Genomic DNA, 24,002 nt, shown 5'->3' with positions numbered 1-24,002 from the left:
GCAGCGTTTGTCAGACCAGGAGACATACCGAAAATCAGTATTCTTACAAATGTCTAGTGTCCGAACAGTTTGGCCTACAAGATATGACCAGCCTATGGAAAGATGACTCACGAACACAATGGTGTTCTCCATTTTGCTCTACGACCTCCACAAGTGTCACGGTACTCGTTTGAAGGTAACCCGGTACCAGGCCGAAAAATGAATGGAAGTGAATAGGGTATTTCCAAGTCAAAGGTATACGGGTCGTTCCACGGTAAAATGAGATTTTTCCCCCCTGAACTTTCTTATGTCTCAGATATAGGGCAGACACTTTAAAACATACCTCCTTTTGATTAGTTTTTTTTATTTTATACATACAGGTGTCCTAAAATTCCAAATCAAATAGCTAAATGATCCTTGGCATGACCATCTAAAAGCAATTCTGTATGTTAGCTTAGTAGAACCTCAGCCCTGGGCCCTTAGGGTTAAGTATCTCTGAGTAGTGACCAGTGCACAAGGGACCAAGAGACAGCTTTCACTTGGTTGTGTTTTATTGAGTTACAGCAGACTGATTTTAAAAAAGAGCAAGCAAAGAGACTCTTGGTAGAAGCACAGTATTCCAGATACATGTATGAACATGACTCACTAATAGCAGAAGCATGAAAAACTCAATGAGCGAGCAGTCGCAAATCTGCCATTGAAATGGAGCCTAACACCTAGGATATCTAGAAAGCCAACACGAGAAAAGACCAGTTACTGATGCAACAATTCAAAAATGAGACTGAACTACAAAAACTTGTACAGTGCATTTTCTAGTGTTTTTATTCATGTCCATTCCGTGGCTGACTGTATTCTCAGGCAACGGTAGTGTTTAGCATGAGAGAGGGAACTGTTATTGTAATGTAGTAGGTGATTCTTAGCCTGGGTAGCAGACCTGTTTGTGCTATCAATCCACTCCTTGTCATATGCCAAACATTTGGTACCCAGGCTAGGTGATTCTAGTCCAATGGATGAACTCACTGGTTATCAGATCAGAAGTGTTACTTGTCTGTCCACGTGAAATAAGTGCCATCTATGACCAGCTGCTAGTCACTTTAAATGTTTTGTTGTTTTTTAAAACAAAATTACCAACTGATGAATTGGTTTACAATTACCATCATAGTCATAAAAACGAAAACATTGTTCTAATAGAGGTTATTGGGGGACTCCTGTTATAAATGTAAAAACCATCAACCCCGAAAATGTTTACAAAGCTTTTGCAATACAGAAAAATATTTACAAGGCCCTTTTTAATAAGTGTAATAATAACAATAAATGTATCAAGTCCAGCTTTGGCACTCAATGGTCTTGCCAGTCAGTGTTCTGAGTGGACTCTACCGTCCACTGTGCCCCTGATGTTATAGGCCAGGTAGGAAATCATTGGTTCCAGATTCAACAATCTTGAGAATCTTCTGTTTGAGAAACTCAGCATCCTCTAATGTTGTCCTCTGAAACAAAGTAAATGTCAAAACACAGACTTGTTATACAAATGGCTGACAAAACCATTTGTCGTCAACTTCACATATATTAACCTGTCATTCTGCAGCTTTTAATTAGCAATTAACAGACCAATACAGCAGGTTATCAGAGGTACTTTTCTGTTCACCAGGGAAAAAAGCCCCAGTGATAACTACATGTGTAATCCCAGTAGATGTTTTTCTGAAGGCTAAATTACAGGCATCCGGGTGGTTATAAGTCACAGCTGCTAGATGGTTGCCATCGCTCTGTTAAAGGGAAAACCATCACACTACTACATAACCAATTTCCCTTCATCTCGGACGTATCTTTTGACTGAGTTACTTACAGGCATCAAGACGAAAATCATTAACACTGAAATACGTCATTCTGAAAGGAATTATAAACCTGCAGTACAGTTGTTTATCATAGGCTACTCTCAAAGGAGTTATAAACCTGCAGTACAGTTGTTTATCATAGGCTACTCAAAGGAGTTATAAACTTGCAGTACAGTTGTTTATCATAGGCTACTCTCAAAGGAATTATAAACCTGCAGTACAGTTGTTTATCATAGGCTACTCTCAAAGGAGTTATAAACTTGCAGTACAGTTGTTTATCATAGGCTACTCTCAAAGGAATTATAAACCTGCAGTACAGTAGCTTATCATAGGCTACTCTCAAAGGAATTATAAACCTGCAGTACAGTTGTTTATCATAGGCTACTCTCAAAGGAATTATAAACCTGCAGTACAGTAGCTTATCATAGGCTACTCACCATGTTCTTTTCATCCAGTCACCCGACCAGGTTGGTCTCCCATCAGCACCTCTGCCTCGGATCCCATCTTCTGGTTCTCCAAAGCACCTTTAGTCTCGTCCCCTACAGCCATGGTCACCTTCACCCATCTGCTTCTGTCCACGCTGGCCTGTCCATGTTGGTCCCTGCCCCTGCTGATGTCCGTCATACTCTGGCCCAGCTTGCTGGTAAACCACTGGACTATGTCCTGGTTGATGAGTTTCGACTGCAATGGAAGCTTCTCTGCATCTTCTGCTGAAAGCAGTGTCGTCTTGGCTTCTGTGAAGTGCTGCTCGAGAATGCTGCTTGGAGGTCGTTCTGGGATCGCTGACGTCGACGAGCTCTGACCATTCGGTCCTGCTTTGCCGTTGACTTTCTGAAACGGTTCCATCCAGTCCAATGTTCCATTCGTCAGGGCGGATCGGTTTTCCTTGAACCAGCGGACAATCTCTGTGCGAGACAAACCTGTCTGGCCCTCCAGCTGGCTGTACTCTTCTGGTGACGGCCACTGGGTCTGGGTGAACACCTCTTTGAGAAGCCCCAGGGATTTGCTGTCGATGGGCTCAGGACTGGTGGAAGTGGTGACAATGGGAAGAGGTGAGCACCGGACTTTGCTGTCCTGCTCGTAAACACTATTCAGTATCCCTCGTTGCTCCTCAAGGCTCTTAGGACCCAGGGAGTTTGCCAGGGCTTGCTCCAAGTTGTCCCGCAGCGCTCTGCGCTCTGAGAACCAGCAGTCGATCTCAGTCTTGGAGAGCCTTGTGTCCACAACGAGGTTGTCGACGTCAATTTCAGTGGGGGAGCTGGTCCTCTGAAAACTCTCCTCTAGCATCTTGAGCTGCTCAGAGGATTTGCCTTTGAGCCTCTCCAGGAGAGGAAACTGGGTGGGGACAGCCTTTTTGGGCTGACTGTCTTTCAATGCCTGGGGCTCAATCTTGATCACCTGTGGCGCCACCTTGTAATTGAGGAGTCTTTGCTCACTGAACCACTTCTTGATTTCTCCTCTAGAGAGGCCGGTGGACTCAATGAGACGGTACACTTCCTCCTCTTCAGGGAACTGGCACTGGGTGTAACTAGCTTTCAGCACCACAATCTGGTCCGGGGTTTTATTAGAGTCTGACGTGAAGCTGGGTTTAGGCGAAGCCACCAGTCTAAGTGTAGGTGCCTGAATCGTCTGGATTATGGAGGGACGTTTGATCTCTGAAGCGGCCACTACTGGAGCTGCCAAGGGTCGCTTGACAGACTGCACCACCTGGTTTGCCATGGTTAGCGTGATGGGAGAACAACTGACAGCTGAGCCGTTTGTAACCGGCGTCAACACATAACTGGTCTGTCCCAGGAGGTTGAAGGGGACGGATTGAACTAGGGACTGTTGTCCTTTGGTGGACTGGGCCAGCTGGGCACCGCTCAGCACGGTGAAAGTGGTCTGTGGGACTGACTGGATGGTACCGTTGAACATCTTCTTCCGAGCTTCTTCCACCTCTTCAGGGGACCAGCTGATGCCTTGTTTCAGTCTCTGGAGGGTGAACCACACCTTGATCTGTTCCTCGGGGTGCTTCGAGGCAGCGGTAAGCCAGGAGAGCTCCGCTTGGGTCGGGTACGGGAACTTGGTGAAGGATGTGATGAGTGTCAGGTTATTGTCCAGTGAAGGGTTGTACTTGGAGGTGTTCAAAGGGACAGCGATTTTTGGTACTAAGTTGTAGTTTGGCGGGCGCTGAAGAGAAGGCATGATATGTGAGACGCCATCTTTTAGGGTCGCTTCTGGGATGATCACGGTCCCGTTCATATTCACGGCGGCGATCTGCTTTTTGTGGAGCTCGGGGTTGAGTCTGTCCGATTGACTTTCTGTCAATAACCGTTTGTTGTCTATTTTTGGCTTACTAATCTTCACCGTCGTAGATTTGCACAGGGGGAAAGTGGCGAAATCTTCTCCAGTAAGAATGCCGTTGGTTGAATCACAGACGACGGCGTTGCTTGCTCCTTCTATCGACTGCTCTAGGATGGTCTGATTGTTCAGTTTGATTCTCTTGAACTTAAAGTTGCTCTCCCCTGGATGACACCTCTCGTTGTGCTCTGTCAAGGTGTCAAACTTCTTTGTGTTGAAGCTACACACGGCACACAGGTAGAGCGGGTTGAGAATGACATTGGGGTGATTGGAGTCCACGTGCTCCTTGAATTCATTCAGGTTCTGCGTAGAGAACGGACAGTACTTGCATTCGTAGCCTCCCTGCTGCTTCCTCTGTGGCCTTGAATCCACCGCATTAGGTTTCTCAGGGACCGGCGACTCCTGGCGTGAACCACTAGGCCCTGTCCCAGAGCTCCAGTCCTCTCCAGGAAGCATCTCTGTGGATCCATTCACCACTGTGCTTTTGTCGTTCGCCGATACCTCCATCTCACCTGGATCCTCCTGCCCCATCATGTAATCAGCTCTAACAGAAGCATCAGCTCTACAAGGGGTTGTGGTCTTCCTTCGGCCGGCCATTGAATGCGTAGGTCACCTTGGACTGTTAGACGGACGTTGTAGGGGAAATGACAGCGGGGGTGAGGAGGGGATGTTTCTGTCTTGTGAAGAATATGCACTTGTTGTTCCTGCTGACTGTTAATGTCAGCTCCAATGAGGGAATTCATGAGACTTCATCCCAGATCACCCAATCTGGGGGAGAGAGAGAGAGGAGAAATTAGAGAAACAAGGTAATTCCTGCAATAACCTGAAACAGACAATATAAAAATCATATACCGCCGGTTCAATAGTCAGCATAATTTTCTTCCTCTTTTCTACTTAACATAAATGGCCATGGTAATAGGCCTAACTCTGCAATGAAAATATGTCCCTAAACCATTGTCCGTATTCAGAGTCATTGTTCTTCATCCCTCTGTCACAGGGCCTAGCTTGTCCCTTCTGTGACAAAATAAGCATTTCAAACTCAATGACGGTAATCCTGGAAACCCAAAACTGCTTCCAATCCTGTCAACCCTAGTAGCAGATTATATTGCCATTATATATGCCAATCTCTCTCTTAAAGCTGCAATATGTAACTTTTTTGGCCGACCCAACCAAATTCACAGAAATATGTGTTATAGATCTGTCACTCATTGAAAGCAAGTAGACCTTTTCTGTGTGCGCTGTCTATGTTTCCCGTTCTTAGGTTTCGTTTTTGAGTCTTTTACTTTCGGATTTGTACACCAGTATCGAACAGCTGAAAATACAATATTTTTGGTTATGGAAAATATATTTCACAGCAGTTTAGATGGTACAATGATTCTCTACACTATACTTGCTTGATTTGTCACATAAACTGAAATTAAGCGAACTATTAGAATTTTAGCATCCAGGAAATAGCAGAGCGATTTCCACGTAGTGCATCTTTAAAGGCCAAAAGCCAGTGGTACATACATCCAAAGCCAACACCTCTATTTTGGTGCAACATGTACCGTAGCTAAATCTGACAACCCCCCAAAACATAAATCGGCTCCAAGGTAAGAGAAGCCTTAAGCATGCAATATAATACATTTACATTTTAGTCATTTAGCAGACGCTCTTATCCAGAGCGAGTATTTTTTTCATACTGGCCCCCCGTGGGAATCGAACCCTGGCGTTGCAAACGCCATGCTCTACCAACTGAGCTACATCCCTGCCGGCCATTCCCTCCCCTACCCTGGACGACGCTGGGCCAATTGTGCGCCGCCACATGGGTCTCCCGGTCGCGGCCGACTACGACAGAGCCTGGATTCGAACCAGGATCTCTAGTGGCACAGCTAGCACTGCGATGCAGTGCCTTAGACCACTGCGCCACTCCGGTTCGGAGTACATGTATTTAATTTCCCTGAGCGGTTTTATTTTTAATGAAGCGATAGAGGAGCTAATCCAAGAGAGAGTGAAAGAAGTAATTGATATTCTAGTTGCCTCATGCATTACTAGATCACATTTCCATGCAACAAAACTGAAAGAGAGAATGTTTTTTTTTAATGACAAACATCATATAAAAGTGTTCTATTGCAGAACCAAAGTCTAAGGGCTGATGTCTTCCGATTTCCAGCAGTGACTGAACTGAGATAATCTTCTGGAAAGGACAGCAGGTAAGTGATGTTAGGAGGCCTTTTAATAGAAGAGTAGGCTTTGTGTTATGAATGGTGAACAATGTAGCTTTTGGCTCCAAAATGAAGATACAAATCTGTTTTCACAGTAGACTGCCTGACCTCTGATCATTTATCAGTTCACTAAAATCAGGAGAAAGCTATCAAATATCACCTTTCATTAACTGCCTCTCTTTAAAGATTGCTTTGCTGTGGTAAACCCATTTTCTTCATGACGGTGACTAAGACCCAGTTGTGCTTGGGATTTGAACGAACATGTTTTATTTCAGGAACAACTGTTACAGCCTACTGTTTAAAAACACAGAAAATCCATGTTTCATGCTGTTCGTCTGGTGGTCAGTGCTCTGGTAAGAGATGTTCAAAGTAGAACATTGATGACTAGCTACATCAGCACTGTGAAATGTCAAATACAAATCCCAATGACTGCCGTCATCAACTCAGGCACTCATTGGATTGTCACTTGGGGTATTTCCATAACAAGCATTAGAGGTGCATCTGCATTATTAAAAAAGAGCCTAATTTCCATGAGGTAGTTATGACAACCACGGTCCGGACATTGACTTTCCCTCGTTGCATTGCTGCTGATGCTACTGCTACAGTGTATTAAACCCACCTCGCAGATATTAATTACTCTGGAGGAGACATGGAGCCAGAACGGCTGCAGTGTGGAGTCAGGCGGACTGAGGGGCCATTGCTAAGAGCCTGTCTGTCTGCCAGACCTGGGTCGTGTTCAGAAAATGGACTGAAACAGAGAGAGGGACTACCTCGACTTGTCCATTGAGAAACACTAATGGTCTGTTTCAAAATGTTTTCTGTTGCGTGCCTAATGAGTCCTGCTAGCAGACCGACGCTCTCCTCTCCTCTCCGTTCAGGACTGTACTGCTGTGGTGTGTCAGGCTGGGTGTCATGTCCCTGTACTGCTGTGGCGTGTCAGGCTGGGTGTCATGTCCCTGTACTGCTGTGGCGTGTCAGGCTGGGCGTCTTGTCCCTGTACTGCTGTGGTATGTCAGTCTGGGTGGAGTGGAGCGGAGCATGCCGCTATACTGGAGCCAAATTAAACTTGCATGAGGTCCCGGCCGACGCTTTGTGTCTCATATCATGTCCTCAGCTCACTGTCTCTGACTGGCTGGCTGACTGACTCACTAACCCCCGGGCCAGCACATACCAAAGTAACTCCCCCAATGGACACTGCTGTGGTGACTCACTGCTGGACAACAGTGCCCTACCCTACTGTATTCACTGCCTTTCATTATTTGCTTTCAACAGAAGAACATAACATACATTAACAACAGGCTCATTCACGTCATTAATTATTCCTGACGATTAGGCTACCACAGATGTCAACATCAGTTACAGAACATGAAATATCTGTAGGATGACTCCCTCTCATCAGATCCCTAACGTCATTCCATCTGACACAATAACAACAAAGCTCAGAACTGGTGACTGCAGTCTGCAATGTATCAACCTGCTGTGTGTCGAGGAATAGCAGTAGCAGGTCAATGAATCCCTAGAAGAGTGAAGCTGCCGAGTCTGAGACAGTGTGTGTGTTTGTGTCAAAGGAACTTTCTATCAGGCCAATCAGAGCCCATCACTACAGTACTACAGCCCTGCCATATCTGCCATGACAACAAGACTACGGTATCTAAACTGAGAGTTGGTAAATAATGACATACTGTAGAGTAGAATGGATCCACCTGCTGAGTGCCAAGACACTTTCAGAGCAGCCTTCATCATCTAACGTGACAGAAACACATGTCATATTGGATGTGGGGAGGGGACAAGGCACAGACTGCTGTTGCTAGGATAACAGAGTGGACAGGAAGAGATTGGCATTCCACCCAGACTGCCTCACTGTTCCACAGATCAGAGGTCTACTGTATTCAGTGAGGTGAAGCGTTCAGAACGTTGCAACCAACAGAAATGCAATAAGTAGAAGTGAGTTGATTCTCTATTCTACCAGACAGCGAATTATGTCTGTTCTACACAATGCATTTCTATCTGAACGTTGTGAAACATTGCGGCGTTCTGAACAGACCTGCAGAGAGAGAGAGAGAGAGAGAGAGAGAGAGAGAGAGAGAGAGAGAGAGAGAGAGAGAGAGAGAGAGAGAGAGAGAGAGAGAGAGAGAGAGAGAGAGAGAGAGAGAGAGACGAGACAGAGACAGAGAGAGAGAGAGAGAGAGAGAGAGACAGAGAGAGAGAGAGAGAGAGAGAGAGAGAGAGAGAGAGAGAGAGAGAGAGAGAGAGAGAGAGAGAGAGAGAGAGACAGAGACAGAGACAGAGACAGAGACAGAGACAGAGACAGAGACAGAGACAGAGACAGAGACAGAGACAGAGACAGAGACAGAGACAGAGAGAGAGAGAGAGAGAGAGAGAGAGAGAGAGAGAGAGAGAGAGAGAGAGAGAGAGAGAGAGAGAGAGAGAGCTCTGCTAATACTGCATCCCCCAGCAGGGGGCTGAAATTGGGAACATCGCAGTATTAAAACACTGTAGCTCTGCATGGAAACAGCCAATCACTTTACTTAACATTCTATTTAGGTTATTTTGCAAAGCTGCAAAATAATAACTGAATTGGTACAACAACGAATTTTGAGTTGTGCACTGCAAGCCTGGAGCAGATAAATAAACCCTTCTCTGTATTAGAATTGTAAAAATAACAGTCTTAAAACCACAATGTTTAAGCCTTACTAGGCTACTACTGGACTGGAGCAACTCTTCATCATATCTGGGGTGAGTCCAGCAACTCTTCATCATATCTGGGGTGAGTCCAGCAACTCTTCATCATATCTGGGGTGAGTCCAGTAAGTCCACCATCACATCGATTCTGATTCGGGCAATGAAATAGTCCAAGTTACTGGTTAGGTCCCACCATGTCTTTAAATATAGCAGTCAAACTCTGTATGGAGTCTGGACTGGACTAGCGGCCAGGTTACCATGGAAACAGGCTAACAGCAGGTGGAGGGATTTACTCTCTCCACTCCACCAGAGAGAGAACGTTCTGCATGACTACTTTTGGCCCAACCAACTTTGATGAAACATCAACCCTTTCAATTATACTGTATAAACATCAAGTTGGAGGGGGTCCACAAGACAGTCTTGTATTCAACTGGTGGAATCCAGGTAGGGGTCAATTGAATCTATACTTTGCCCAAGTGGAACATAGCATAGACATTGCATAGTACTTTCCACTTGTACTGTAAAGACCTAGGCTACTACAAAACTGAGCCAGGTATTCACTGTGAATATAGACAGCATGAGGAGATATGGGTTAAGTATTTGGTTTAGAAAAGGAAGCCTAATATCTTACCAGCTGTTAGCAGCTGTTCTGCTGACAAGCTGAGGGAAGCATGAACTCTTCCAGTCAAGAAATACTTTGACAGTTATCAAACCATGTCCATTCCAGTCTAACCCCAAGAATGACCATGCTTTCTTGAACACTGTCCTCTTGTGCGCAACATATTTATACACTGAACATAAATATAAAAAAAAAAACATACAACAAGACTAACTTGTTCATATGAGGAAATAGGTAAATTGAAATAAATTCATTAGACCCTAATCTATGGATTTCACATGACTGGGAATACAGATATGCATCTGTTGGTTACAGATGCCTTTCTTTTTTTTAAGGTAGGGGCGTGGATCAGAAAACCAGTAAGTATCTGGTGTGACCACCATTTGACTCATGCGGCGCGACATCTTCTTCGCATAGAGTTGATCAGGCTGTTGATTGTGGCCTGTGGAATGTTGTCCCACTCCTCTTCAATGGCTGTGCGAAGGTGCTGGATATTGGCGGGAACTGGAACACGCTGTTGTACACGTCGATTCTGAGCATCCCAAACATGCTCAATGGGTGACATGTCTGGTGAGTATGCAGGCCATGGAATTTTCAGCTTCCAGGAATTGTGTACAGATTCTGTTCACAACGTTGACATCAGCAAACCGCTCGCCCACATGACACATACACGCTGTCTGCCATCTGCCTGGTACAGTTGAAACAGGGATTCAGCCGTGAAGAGCACACTTCTCCAGCGTGCCAGTGGCCATCGAAGGTGAGCAGTTGCTCATTGAAGTCAGTTACGACGCTGAACTGCAGTCAGGTGAAGACCCTGGTGAGGATGACGAGCACGCAGATGAGCTTCCCTGAGACTGTTTCTGACAGTTTGTGCAGAAATTCTTTGGTTGTGTAAACCCAGTTTCATCAGCTGTCTGGGTGGCTGGTCTCAGAAGATCCCGCAGGTGAAGAAGCCGGATGTGGAGGTCCTGGGATGGTGTGGCTACACGTGGTATGCGGTTGTGAGGCCGGTTGGACATACCGCCAAATTCTCCATAGACAAACATGAATGGCCTTACTGAAGAGCTCAGTGACTTTCAACGTGGCACCGTCATAGGATGCCACGTTTTCAACAAGTCAGTTCATAACATTTCTCTCTCTCTCATGGACACACCTACTCATTCCAGGGTTTTTCTTTATTTGTACTATTTTCTACATTGTAGAATAATAGTGAAGACATCAACACTATGAAATAACATATGGAATCAAGTAGTAACCAAAAAAGTGTTAAACAAATCAAAATATATTTTATATTTGAGATTCTTCAAATTAGCCACCCTTTGCCTTGATGACAGCTTTGCACACTCTTGGCATTCTCTCAACCAGCTTCATGAGGTAGTCACCTGGAATGCATTTCAATGAACAGGTGTGCCTTTTTAAAGGTAAATTTGTGGAATATCTTTCCTTCATAATGCGTTTGAGCCAATCAGTTGTGTTGTGACAAGGTAGGGGTGGTATACAGAAGATAGCCCTATTTTGTAAAAGACCAAGTCCATATTATGGCAAGAGAGAAAGCAAAGAGAAACGACAGTCCATCATTACTTTAAGACATGAAGGTTAGTCAATCCGGAAAATGCCAAGAACTTTGAACGTTTCTTCAAGTGCAGTCACAAAAACCATCAAGCGCTATGATGAAACTGGCTCTCATGAGGACCGCCACAGGAAAGGAAGACCAGAGTTACCTCTGCTGCAGAGGATAAGTTCATTAGAGTTAACTGCACCTCAGATTGCAGCCCAAATAAATGCTTCACAGAGTTCAAGTAACAGACACATCGCAACATCAACTGTTCAGAGGAGACTGCGTGAAATCAGTCCTTCATGGTCAAATTGCTGCAAAGAAACCACTACTAAAAGGACACCAATAAGAAGAAGACACTTCCTTGGGCCAAGAAACACGAGCAATGGACATTAGACCGGTGGAAATCTGTCCTTTGGTCTGATGAGTCCAAATTTGAGATTTTTGGTTCCAACCGCCGTGTCTTTGTGAGACGCAGAGTAGGTGAACAGATGATCTCCGCATGTGTGGTTCCCACCGTGAAGCATGGAGGTGGTGGTGTGATGGTGCTTTGCTGGTGACACTGTTGGTGATTTATTTAGGATTCAAGGCACACTTAACCAGCATGGCTACCACAGCATTCCTGTAGCGATACGCCATCCCATCTGGTTTGCGCTTAGTAGGACTATCATTTGTTTTTCAACAGGACAATGACCCAAAACACATTTCCAGGCTGTGTAAGGGCTATTTTACCAAGAAGGAGAGTGATGGAGTGCTGCATCAGATGACCTGACCTCCACAATCACCTGACCTCAACCCAATTGAGATGGCTTGGGATGAGTCAGGCCACAGAGTGAAGGAAAAGCAGCCAACAAGTGCTCAGCATATGTGGGAACTCCTTCAAGACCGTTGGAAAATGCCAAGAGTGTGCAAAGCTGTCATCAAGGCAAAGGGTGGCTATTTGAAGAATCTCAAATACAAAATATATTTTTATTTGTTTAACACTTTTTTGGTTGCTAAATGATTCCATGTTTTATTTCATAGTTTTGATGTCTTCACTATTATTCTACAATGTAGAAAATAGTACAAATAAAGAAAAACCCTGGAATGAGTAGGTGTCCAAACTTTTGACTGGTACTGTATATCTATCCACACTATGAGGTTGGAATATTACAGTGAAATAGTGAAAATTATTATTATTAAGTCCCTTTTAGTGTACGAGCTGTTTGAAAAGACTGCCTGAAATGTCTGCCTGTTTTGCTGGGCTTGAGTTTTGGTAAATTAGTTAATAGACCAATAAGAAAGAGAGTTCCAAACCTCTCTGCCAATGATAGCTAGTTTTCCCCTCCCACTCAGGGCACTCACAGACAGTTCTAGCAGAAACCAGAGACTTGACATGAGGAACTATGTGGACATGAGTGTCTGTCAGTCCTGGCAGGGTGGTATCTGGTGAAGCCATCTGTAGCAGTCAGCCCTAAGGTACCTCCTAACCCTGTGCTACATATGGCTTTTCAAACGGAAAGAAACCAAAACCAGCCAGGCAGAGAAAGACCTTCCTCTTCCATGGCTGCCAAATATTATTTTAAATAATTTCAAATACTTTATCTGGGCTTGATTTAGCTTGCCTGGCACAATGGAAGTAGAATAGTTGTGAAAGTAAAAAACCCTGCCCATCAGGCACTCCAGGCAGGCTCGAGCAAACGCTCAACGTATTTGAAAGATTTAAAATAGTATTTGAAAGATTTAAAATAGTATTTGAAAGATTTAAAATAGTATTTGAACCCAGATCTGATGGCTGCCGTCCCAGACAGTTTTGAAATACTGATGGAATGGGTTAGACTGCATATTTGGGCCAGGGTCATCTTTTAAAAGCGGCTTCTTCACTACTGAGATCAAACACATCAGAGAACCAAGTTTTGGAACATTAAGTTCTTATTCCACCGGTGCAATCTGCAATTGAATTTAACATGTTGCGATAAAGAAGGTTGCAATAGAATAAGTAGGGTATTTCTGTTGTGGCATTGAACACAAGGTTACCTAGTAGTGTTTCTCTCATGAACCATCTTTACATCCAGAGTATGTCCTCTAGCCTATATCAGCGACATACAGTTATTCAATCTACTGTAGTGTCAACCAAGCTTGACTGGTGTTACTGGATGTCCACATATCAGAGACAGCCTCTGCTGCAGCAGGGGTGACCTGCTGGTCAGGCTGGAGACATGTGACTGGGTCAGAGCTGGGGGGAGTGTCTGGGCCCACTCCTGTGGTGTGGGGTTCTGCAGCCAGAGCTCAGCTGGGGGGAGTGTCTGGGCCCACTGCCTCCTGTGGTGTGGGTTCTGCAGCCAGAGCTCAGCTGGGGGGAGTGTCTGGGCCCACTGCCTCCTGTGGTGTGGGTTCTGCAGCCAGAGCTCAGCTGGGGGGAGTGTCTGGGCCCACTGCCTCCTGTGGTGTGGGGTTCTGCAGCCAGAGCTCAGCTGGGGGGAGTGTCTGGGCCCACTGCCTCCTGTGGTGTGGGGTTCTGCAGCCAGAGCTCAGCTGGGGGGAGTGTCTGGGCCCACTGCCTCCTGTGGTGTGGGGTTCTGCTGCCAGAGCTCAGCTGGGGGGAGTGTCTGGGCCCACTGCCTCCTGTGGTGTGGGTTCTGCAGCCAGAGCTCAGCTGGGGGGAGTGTCTCCCTTTATTATATCTCTTCCTTCCTCCAGCATTTCGCTGCACCTGTGACAACATCTGTAAATCTGTGTACCAACCAATAAACGTAGATTCTGATTCGTCCTCTCCTCTTATGCTCTCTCCTTGCCTTCACATACTCTGCACTTCTTTCCTTCTCTTGTCTTCTTCTCTGAACCTTCCGTCCTCTTATGTCCTCTCCACACAACCCTCTCCTCACAACCATCTCCTCTCCTCTACTTCTCTCCACACAACCCTCTCCTCTTCTCTCCACATAACCCTCTCCTCTTCTCTCCACACAACTCTCTCCTCTTCTCTCCACATAACCCTCTCCCCTTCTCTCCACACAACCCTCTCCTCTCCTCCTCTTCCACACAACCCTCTCCTCCTCTTCCACACAACCATCTCCTCTCCTCTACTTCTCTCCACAGAACCCTCTCCTCTCCTCCTCTTCCACACAACCCTCTCCTCTCCTTCTCTCCACACAACCCTCTCCTCTCCTTCTCTCCACACAACCCTCTCCTCTCCACACAACCCTCTCCTCTCCACTCCTCTCCTTCTCTCCACATAACCCTCTCCTCTCATCTCCTTCTCCTCTCCTTCTCTCCACACAACCCTCTCCTCTCCTTCTCTCCACACAACCCCCCCTCCTCTCCTTCTCTCCACACAACCCCCTCCTCTCCTCCTCTCCACACAACCCCCTCCTCTCCTCCTCTCCACACAACCCCCTCCTCTCCTCTCCTCTCCACACAACCCCCCTCCTCTCCTCTCCTCCTCTCCACACAACCCCCTCCTCTCCTCTCCTTCTCTCCACACAACCCTCTCCTCTCCTTCTCTCCACATAACCCTCTCCTCTCCTTCTCTCCACATAACCCTCTCCTCTCCTTCTCTCCACATAACCCTCTCCTTATAACCCTCTCCTCTCCTTCTCTCCACATAACCCTCCCCTCTCCTTCTCCTCTCCTTCTCTCCACACAACCCTCTCCTCTCCTTCTCTCCACACAACCCCCTCCTCTCCTTCTCTCCACACAACCCCCTCCTCTCCTCCTCTCCACACAACCCCCTCCTCTCCTCCTCTCCACACAACCCCCTCCTCTCCTCCTCTCCACACAACCCCCCTCCTCTCCTCTCCTTCTCTCCACACAACCCCCTCCTCTCCTCCTCTCCACACAACCCCCTCCTCTCCTCTACTTCTCTCCACAGAACCCTCTCCTCTCCTCCCACACAACCCTCTCCTCTTCTTCTCTCCACACAACCCTCTCCTCTCCTTCTCTCCACACAACCCTCTCCTCTCCACTCCTCTCCTTCTCTCCACATAACCCTCTCCTCTCATCTCCTTCTCTCCACATAACCCTCCCCTCTCCTTCTCCTCTCCTTCTCTCCACACAACCCTCTCCTCTCCTTCTCTCCACACAACCCCCTCCTCTCCTTCTCTCCACACAACCCCCTCCTCTCCTCCTCTCCACACAACCCCCTCCTCTCCTCTCCTTCTCTCCACACAACCCCCTCCTCTCCTCTCCTTCTCTCCACACAACCCCCTCCTCTCCTCTCCTTCTCTCCACACAACCCTCTCCTCTCCACATAACCCTCTCCTCTCCTTCTCTCCACATAACCCTCTCCTCTCCTTCTCTCCACATAACCCTCTCCTCTCCTTCTCTCCACATAACCCTCTCCTCTCCACATAACCCTCTCCTCTCCACATAACCCTCTCCTCTCCACATAACCCTCTCCTCTCCACATAACCCTCTCCTCTCCACATAACCCTCTCCTCTCCACATAACCCTCTCCTCTCCACATAACCCTCTCCTCTCCACATAACCCTCTCCTCTCCACATAACCCTTTCCTCTCCACATAACCCTCTCCTCTCCACATAACCCTCTCCTCTCCACATAACCCTCTCCTCTCCACATAACCCTCTCCTCTCCACATAACCCTCTCCTCTCCACATAACCCTCTCCTCATAACCCTCTCCTCTCCTTCTCTCCACATAACCCTCTCCTCTTCTTCTCTCCACATAACCCTCTCCTCTACTTCTCTCCACACCTCTACTTCTCTCCACATAACCCTTTCCCTGTCCTCTCCTTCTCTCTTTCTCCTTCCCTGTGCTCTTCTAACGTGAAAGCCCACCCATTACACACATGAATACACCAATTTACTGTGGAGTAGAAAACAGATGGGAGACGTTACCTAGGAAACCCATGCGGTCTGTGTGAGAGTTGTGTGGCTTCAGGACGCTATTTACCGTCACTGCTGCTCCTCTGTGAAGCTTTCTTTCCAAGAGTGTAGCTTCTTTTAGTTCCAGATAAAAATACACAACACTGACCCAATCCCTACGTAGCTTATTGGATATTTAGCTTTAAATAAAAAACTAAACTAAAAACACTTGTCTTTTCTTACTCGCACTGGACTTAGCTGATAAATACTGTTAGGAAGAATGTACTGACTGTAATGTGCTCGTCTCACCTAGCCATCTATCTTCAGCTGAATGTACTGACAGTAATAGCTTAGACACACCGGTAGGATTGTCAAACTTTTGCCTGCCGACAGTACTTAGCACCTCTGAACGGTGTCGCCACTCAATCTTTTTTGTGTTCACACAGTAAAAACCTTTAAGTCGTCAGCCACTCAGCCTTTTAAAAATACTCCAAACCAGAAGGTGGCAGTAGTGTTGTTTGGCAATGCATGTCCATGTGCTATTTTCTGCTGAATGTGTTACACTAATGTATTTTCTGAAAGGAAAAACAGCCCCCCGTCCTCTCCTCCTGTACTCTCATACCCTGTGAATTCTGATCCTCTCGTTCTTACTACTCTGATTGGACAATGCCGATTTCTCACCGTACTCCATATGAATGAAATTGAGTTCTAACATTATTATGCAACATTACGTAACCTGCTGCATGCAGTCTTTTTGACTCCTTGCCAAAGTGAGAGAAAAAAATGTTGGTAGCTAACTCAGGCGAGACCTAGGACCATGAAAAAACGGATAGCTAGAGCTCGTCTGAGTGGTCGGCTGTGAATGTCCTCACCTGCTATTAACTTATGCTGATTGCTTAGGTTCTGCTCACTACAGTGTTGTCCAGTCAGAACATGATGTTGAGGCGCATACTAAACACTTGGTAACCATCACACGCACACACAGACGATTCCATTCAACTTCTTTATATTGTTGTGTGGTTGTGTTCGATGGACGCACAACACCTCAAGATAGAAACAGCATGTGAGAGTACGTCACTACACAACATGCATATTCTCTTCTTCGATATCATGTAAACATGCGCTGACTTGAGGTGACGGGGCAGAGCCCTAGAGTGTGTCCAAGCTCCCTGATTGGTTGGAATGAGTGGAGGCTTGAAGGGTGATTGACAGGGCTGCAGGCCAATCCGGTTGAAAGGGCCATCCTTTTTTTACACAAAGACATAAAAAGAGGGTAATCATATGGTGATTATCAGTCTCGACTCTTCGTCAACCCGCTCACTGAGGAGATGAACTACATTTTGGGGCCTGACTGCCTAATAAATAAGTGCAAGGCCAACGAGGCTGTCTCTATGCTGGATGAAGTCATCATGACTATGGCCGCTGCACACAGGCAGACTACAGGGCTTTTACAGGAAGCCCTGCCCACAGCAGGTATGACATCACCAGGGTAATCTTAGTCCCCTAGCTAACAACACAACGTCTAGAAGCAGAGAGGAGGCAGGAACAACATCTCCCCGTGTCTGACAGAGGATATTGCTTTGGTGAGCGCCACATGTCATAAAAGAACAGGCGGCCATCTTTAATCAAGCCATTGGCTGCCTGGACCATGAAAAGACCAAGGACACTGACTGGGGAGGAGAGGGAGGGAGACCAAATGGATGTAGGCCTACGTTTTCTTCAGCAACCTAAGCACAACCTCGGTTGACCAAGTGGAGTTTAACCTTTAGACTACTTAATAAGGTCACTTGCCCTATTCTAATGTCAGGTCGATCGTAAAAAAAAAAAAAATAGTGATCTATGACTGTTAGATTCTATAGTGGCGCCGGAGAAGATGGCTGCCGTTTTACAGCCCTCTAACCAATTGTACTATTATGTGTAATTTATTTTGTACATAATGTTTCTGCCATCGTCTCTTATAACCAAAAAGAGCTTCTGGATATCAGGACAGCGATTACTCACCTCGTATTGGACGAAGATTTTTTCTTCAACGAGGCGGCCGCGAAGGATATCCTACAGACACCCGACAAGGCCCAAATCCCCGTCATTCTCATGAGGAAGAGACTGAGATATCGTGGACGTAGGTCGGGGTGCCTTGTAAGGATCCGACGGCGAGCGAGTAAACTGCCTCTCCCATCAATCCTATTAGGCAATCTTCAATCATTTCAGAATAAATGGGATGACCTAAGATTACGGTTATCCTACCAACGGGACATTAAAAACTGTAATATCTTATGTTTCACTGAGTCGTGGCTGAACGACGACATGGACAACATACAGTTAGCGGGCTATACGCTACATCGGCAGGATAGAACGGCTGACTCCGGTAAGACAAGGGGTGGCGGTCTGTGTATATTTGTAAACAACAGCTGGTGCACAAAATCAAATACTAAGGAAGTCTCAAGGTTTTGCTCGCCTGAGGTTGAGTATCTTATGATAAGCTGTAGACCACACTATTTACCAAGAGTGTTCATCTATATTTTTCATAGCTGTCTATTTACCACCACAAACCACTGCTGGCATTAAGATTGCACTGAATGAGCTGTATAAGGCCATAAGTCAACAGGAAAATGCTCATCCAGAGGCAGCGCTCCTAGTGGCCGGGGACTTTAATGCAGGGAAACTTAAATCCGTTTTACCTCATTTCTACCAGCATGTTAAATGTGCAACCAGAGGATTAAAAAAAAACTCTGGACCACCTTTACTCCACACACAGAGACGCATACAAAGCTCTCCTCGCCCTCCATTTGGCAAATCTGACCATAACTCTATCCTCCTGATTCCTGCTTATAAGCAAAAACTAAAGCAGGAAGCACCAGTGACTCGTTTAATAAAAAAGTGGTCAGATGACGCAGATGCTAAGCTACAGGACTGTTTTGCTAGCACAGACTGGAACATGTTCCGGGATTCTTCAGATAGCATTGAGGAGTACACCACATCAGTCACTGGCTTCATCAATAAGTGCATCGATGATGTCGTCCCCACAGTGACCGTACGTACATACCCCAACCAGAAGCCATGGATTACAGGAAACATCCACACTGAGCTAAAGGGTAGAGCTGCCGCTTTCAAGGAGCGGGACTCTAACCCGGACGCTTATAAGAAATCCCGCTATGCCCTCCGACGAACCATCAAACAGGCAAAGAGTCAATACAGGACTAAGATTGAATCGTACTACACCGACTCTGACGCTCGTCGGATATGGCAGGGCTCGAAAACTATTACAGACTACAAAGGGAAGCACAGCCGCGAGCTGCCCAGTGACACAAGACTTCCAGACGAGCTAAACCACTTCTATGCTCACTTCAAGGCAAGCAACACTGAAGCATGCATGAGAGCACCAGCTGTTCCGGATGACTATGTGATCATGCTCTCCGTAGCCGAAGTGAGTAAGACTTTTAAGCAGGTCAACATTCACAAGGCCGCAGGGCCAGACGGATTACCAGGACGTGTACTCCGAGCATGTGCTGACCAACTGGCAAGTGTCTTCACTGACATTTTCAACATGTCCCTGACTGAGTCTGTAATACCAACATGTTTCAAGCAGACCACCATAGTCCCCGTGCCCAAGGACACTAAGATAACCTGCCTAAATGACTACCGACCCGTAGCACTGACGTCTGTAGCCATGAAGTGCTTTGAAAGGCTGGTCATGGCTCACATCAACACCATTATCCCAGAAACCCTAGACCCACTCCAATTTGCATACCGCCCCAACAGATCCACAGATGATGCAATCTCTATTGCACTCCACACTGCCCTTTCCCCACCTGGACAAGAGGAACACCTACGTGAGAATGCTATTAATTGACTACAGCTCAGCATTCAACACCATAGTGCCCTCAAAGCTCATCACTAAGCTAAGGATCCTGGGACTAAACACCTCCCTCTGCAACTGGATCCTGGACTTCCTGACAGGCCGCCCCCAGGTGGTAAGGGTAGGTAACAACACATCTGCCACACTGATCCTCAACACAGGGGCCCCTCAGGGGTGCGTGCTCAGTCCCCTCCTGTACTCCCTGTTCACCCATGATTGCATGGCCAGGCACGACTCCAACACCATCATTAAGTTTGCCGACGACACAACAGTGGTAGGCCTGATCACCGACAACAATGAGACAGCCTATAGGGAGGAGGTCAGAGACCTGGCCATGTGGTGCCAGGATAACAACCTCTCCCTCAACGTGACCAAGACAAAGGAGATGATTGTGGACTACAGGAAAAAAAAAGAGGACTGAGAACGCCCCCATTCTCATCGACAGGGCTGTAGTGGAACAGGTTGAGAGCTTCAAGTTCCTTGGTGTCCACATCACCAACGAACTATCATGGTCCAAACACACCAAGACAGTCGTGAAGAGGGCACGACAAAGCCTATTCCCCCTCAGGAGACTGAAAAGATTTGACATGGGTCCTCAGATCCTAAAAAAATTATACAGCTGCACCATCGAGAGCATCCTGACTGGTTGCTTCACCGCCTGGTATGGCAACTGCTTGGCCCCTGACCGCAAGGCACTACAGAGGGTAGTGCGTACAGCCCAGTACGTCACTGGGGCCAAGCTTCCTGCCATCCAGGACCTCTATACCAGGCGGTGTCAGAGGAAGGCCCTCAAAATTGTCAAAGACTCCAGCCACCCTAGTCATAGACTGTTCTCTCTGCTACCGCACGGCAAGCGGTACCGGAGTGCCAAGTCTAGGTCCAAAAGACTTCTCAACAGCTTCTACCCCCAAGCCATAAGACTCCTGAACAGCTAATCATGGCTACCCGGACTATTTGCACTGCCCCCCACCCCATCTTTTTACGCTGCTGCTACTCCGTTATAGCCTCCCTACTGTTATTTTACTTCTGCTCTTTTTTTCTCAACACTTTTTTGTTGTTGTTTTATTTTACTTTTTTTAAAATTAAAAATAAATGCACTGTTGGTTAAGGGCTGTAAGTAAGCGTTTCACTGTAATGTCTGCACCTGTTGTATTCGGCGCATTATTTGTATGACGCCATCAGGAGGGTGTACATATAACTTGAGAATGACTGCCATGCCTTGATCTGAATGAATAGATTCCACCAGTCAGGAATTAACTGATGTAGTCACCCTAGACGCTGCACAACTGTGACATGACTGGATTAGTCAGGTCACTAATGTTGATGATATACGTGCTACCTTATCCCGGACCTGCTGTTTTCGACTCCCTCTCTACCGCACCTGCTGGTCTCGACCTCTAAATGCTCGGCTATGAAAAGCCAACTGACATTTACTCCTGAGGTACTGACCTGTTGCACCCTCTACAACCACTGTGATTATTATTTGACCCTGCTGGTCATCTATGAACGTTTGAACATCTTGAAGAATAATTTGGCCTTAAATGGCCATGTACTCTTATAATCTCCACCCGGTACAGCCAGAAGAGGTCTGGCTACCCTTCAGAGCCTGGTTCCTCTCTAGGTTTCTTCCTAGGTTTCTGCCTTTCTAGGGAGTTTTTCCTAGCCACCGTGCTTCTACATCTGCATTGCTTGCTGTTTGGGGTTTTAGGCTGGGTTTCTGTCTGGCACTTTGTGACATCTGCTGATGTAAAAAGGGCTTTATAAATCAATTTGATTGATTGAATTTGATTGATAGTATCCAGTGGAGGCTGCTGAGGGGAGAACGGCTCACAATAATGGCCGGAATGGAGCAAATGGAATAGCATCAAACACCTGGAAACCATGTGTTTGATGTATTTGATATCATTCCACTGATTCCGCTCTAGTCATTACCACAAGACCGTTCTCCCCAATTAAGGTGCCACCAACCTCCTGTGCTAGTAACCTGGTTGATGAGGTCTACAATTGTTGGTGTGAACACCTGTGTGAACATAAAACATGTGCTGTACCTTTAACAGTTTTACAGTGGTGTAAGTGGACACATGCATTAGGCTAAAAGTCAAATCAGGTCATCCTGTTGAGTGCTGCATCTCTTCAGGCTTTTGGGTGCCATAATCATACCAATCTGTAACCCCCCTACTAAATACCACAGTTAAATAACTCTACTTCAGATGTTTCTTGACTTGGCTACATTATGAGCATGTACTGTAGCATGAGGAAATAACATGAAGATAATATGGGGGATGTCATTGGGCAACAGAGTACTGTAGTTTGTAAAGATATTGCCTTTTGTCTCAGGCTCATTACATATGCATAGATATTTATCAAGAAACAAACTTGATACTGAGAACCAAGCCCGTCTTAAATCACCAATATGTGCAATGTATTCTACTTCGACCAGTAGTCTGGCTGTACTGCAACGAGGCGTTTTATTCCACTGTGACTGTTGCCACAGTGCAGTAGGGACGTGCAAGAAAACGTCACCGCTGCCTGCTGCCTGCCTACATCATACGACAGACAACATTGGTACCCGAAATCAAAGTAGTTTGCTGGTAAGCTCCAGAACTAGAATACAATTTATAACGTTCTGGTCTTATGATTCCAATCACCATTCCATAGCATACAACCCAAATGGGAAAGAGAAAAAATGTTCCCCAAATGTCCCCTTCCCTCGCCAACGACGTAACGCCATGTCGGCGTGGAGGCCATATTTTGCTGGTTATGTCTACATAGGGAAAAAGTAGACGTCCTCTCCCACAATCTCGACTAACATTACCGCAGCATTGTAGCAAACAAAACTTCCTAAAGCCCGAGGACTGTAGGCACACCGTTTCATTGCTTGAAACTGGATACATTGTTACTACTCGCAGATCGTCAATCAGGTGTAGCCACACCGGGACAATCAAAGTTGACTGGCTAGCCAAGTTAAAATTTGTAGTGGCGTCTGTGTATAGAAACAGTGGTGGTGGGTTGCTAGCTAGCTAGCTTCATAGCTAGGCTACAGGTTTAACTTTGGGATTTGTTTTCGCCGATATGCAAACTGATAAATATTCAATTTGGCAGATTCTTACCTGTCCACCACGTATCATGTGCTGTGATGCCGGGCAACAGTAAACGGGCTCCAAAACGTGTCTTTCAAGACGAAAACAACCGAATACGACGATTTATTCTACAGATTCGACTGAATCCGCCAGACAACAGTCGAAAAAAATTCGCGTTCGCAGGGGGATCTACGCCAAAAACCACATGATCAACTACGTCAGCGTACGTATTTGCATACGATACCAGGGCCACTTCCATTCTGGAGTTGTTGTAATCGCTCCGAAAAGTTAGAATATTGGTCAGTATCAAGCCTCGGATAATGTCCAGGAAATGACAGCCATTCAGTGGTTGCTGGAACCTTGCTTTCGACTTTGAATATGAATAAACTGTTGTTGTCTTCTATGTTGACGTCCTCTGCTCTGCGCCAGCTCAACGTTGTGTAGGTCATTGAATAGTAAGCAGGAAACTGAATACTGGGCGTGTCAAAGCTTTTTCTAGGGAGGGACACTACTTTACTGCTAGTCTTGCTGCAGTACTGAGAGCTGTGTCTCAGGTGAATTGTGTCTACATGTGCTACTGACCGTGATCTTAAATCTCGCTCTCTTTCTGTTTGGCGTCCCCCCCTCTCTCTGAAGGCAAATGTGGGGGTCGTCATAATAATAATGTATCATATGTCATTTGAATAGTTTTTAATCCTGTGTGTGAATAGAGATAAATGATTAAATCTTGAGAAGTATAGGAATATGTATACTAATAAGTACACCGCTAATATTAGGTCAGATAAAACAGCTCATAGATATAGTTAAAAGCCTCAAACAATCTGTAGCCAACAGTGACACCATCTGTTTTTGTAGTAGAATAGCTCATTCTGTCTTTGGTTTTTCCAAATACAGTACCTGAACAATATGTTCTTATTATAAAAACCTTGTTCGTATTCTGAGATGACCCACGGAATTCTCATGCGACCCATGAAATGAATAAATTGAAATGAATCCATTTGTACGTGAACCGTTTTGCCTAATTGAAGTTCAACCCCAGTAGGGAAACAAAACGGC

General features: G+C 46.1%; 1 protein-coding gene across 1 annotated transcript; it reads right to left on the bottom strand.

The window, feature by feature from the left end:
- Positions 1 to 795: 795 nt before the first annotated feature.
- On the bottom strand, positions 796 to 23,370 carry LOC121586079 (zinc fingers and homeoboxes protein 2). The gene is made up of 3 exons (XM_041902536.2): positions 22,977 to 23,370; positions 2,249 to 4,919; positions 796 to 1,466 (listed from the first exon to the last, which is right to left on the bottom strand). The coding sequence occupies exon 2, from the start codon at positions 4,746 to 4,748 to the stop codon at positions 2,259 to 2,261; it is 2,490 nt and encodes an 829-aa protein (XP_041758470.1). The 5' UTR covers positions 4,749 to 4,919; positions 22,977 to 23,370; the 3' UTR covers positions 796 to 1,466; positions 2,249 to 2,258.
- Between the last annotated feature and the right edge of the window lie 632 nt (positions 23,371 to 24,002).

Source organism: Coregonus clupeaformis, chromosome 17, assembly GCF_020615455.1.
Source record: "Coregonus clupeaformis isolate EN_2021a chromosome 17, ASM2061545v1, whole genome shotgun sequence".
Classification (NCBI taxonomy): Eukaryota; Metazoa; Chordata; class Actinopteri; order Salmoniformes; family Salmonidae; genus Coregonus; species Coregonus clupeaformis.
This window is presented reverse-complemented; position numbering and strand designations above follow the sequence as displayed.

Bases quoted from the DNA above. Each gene is read 5' to 3' on its own strand.
- LOC121586079 (XM_041902536.2), bottom strand. From the start codon at position 4,748: ATGGCCGGCCGAAGGAAGACCACAACCCCTTGTAGAGCTGATGCTTCT.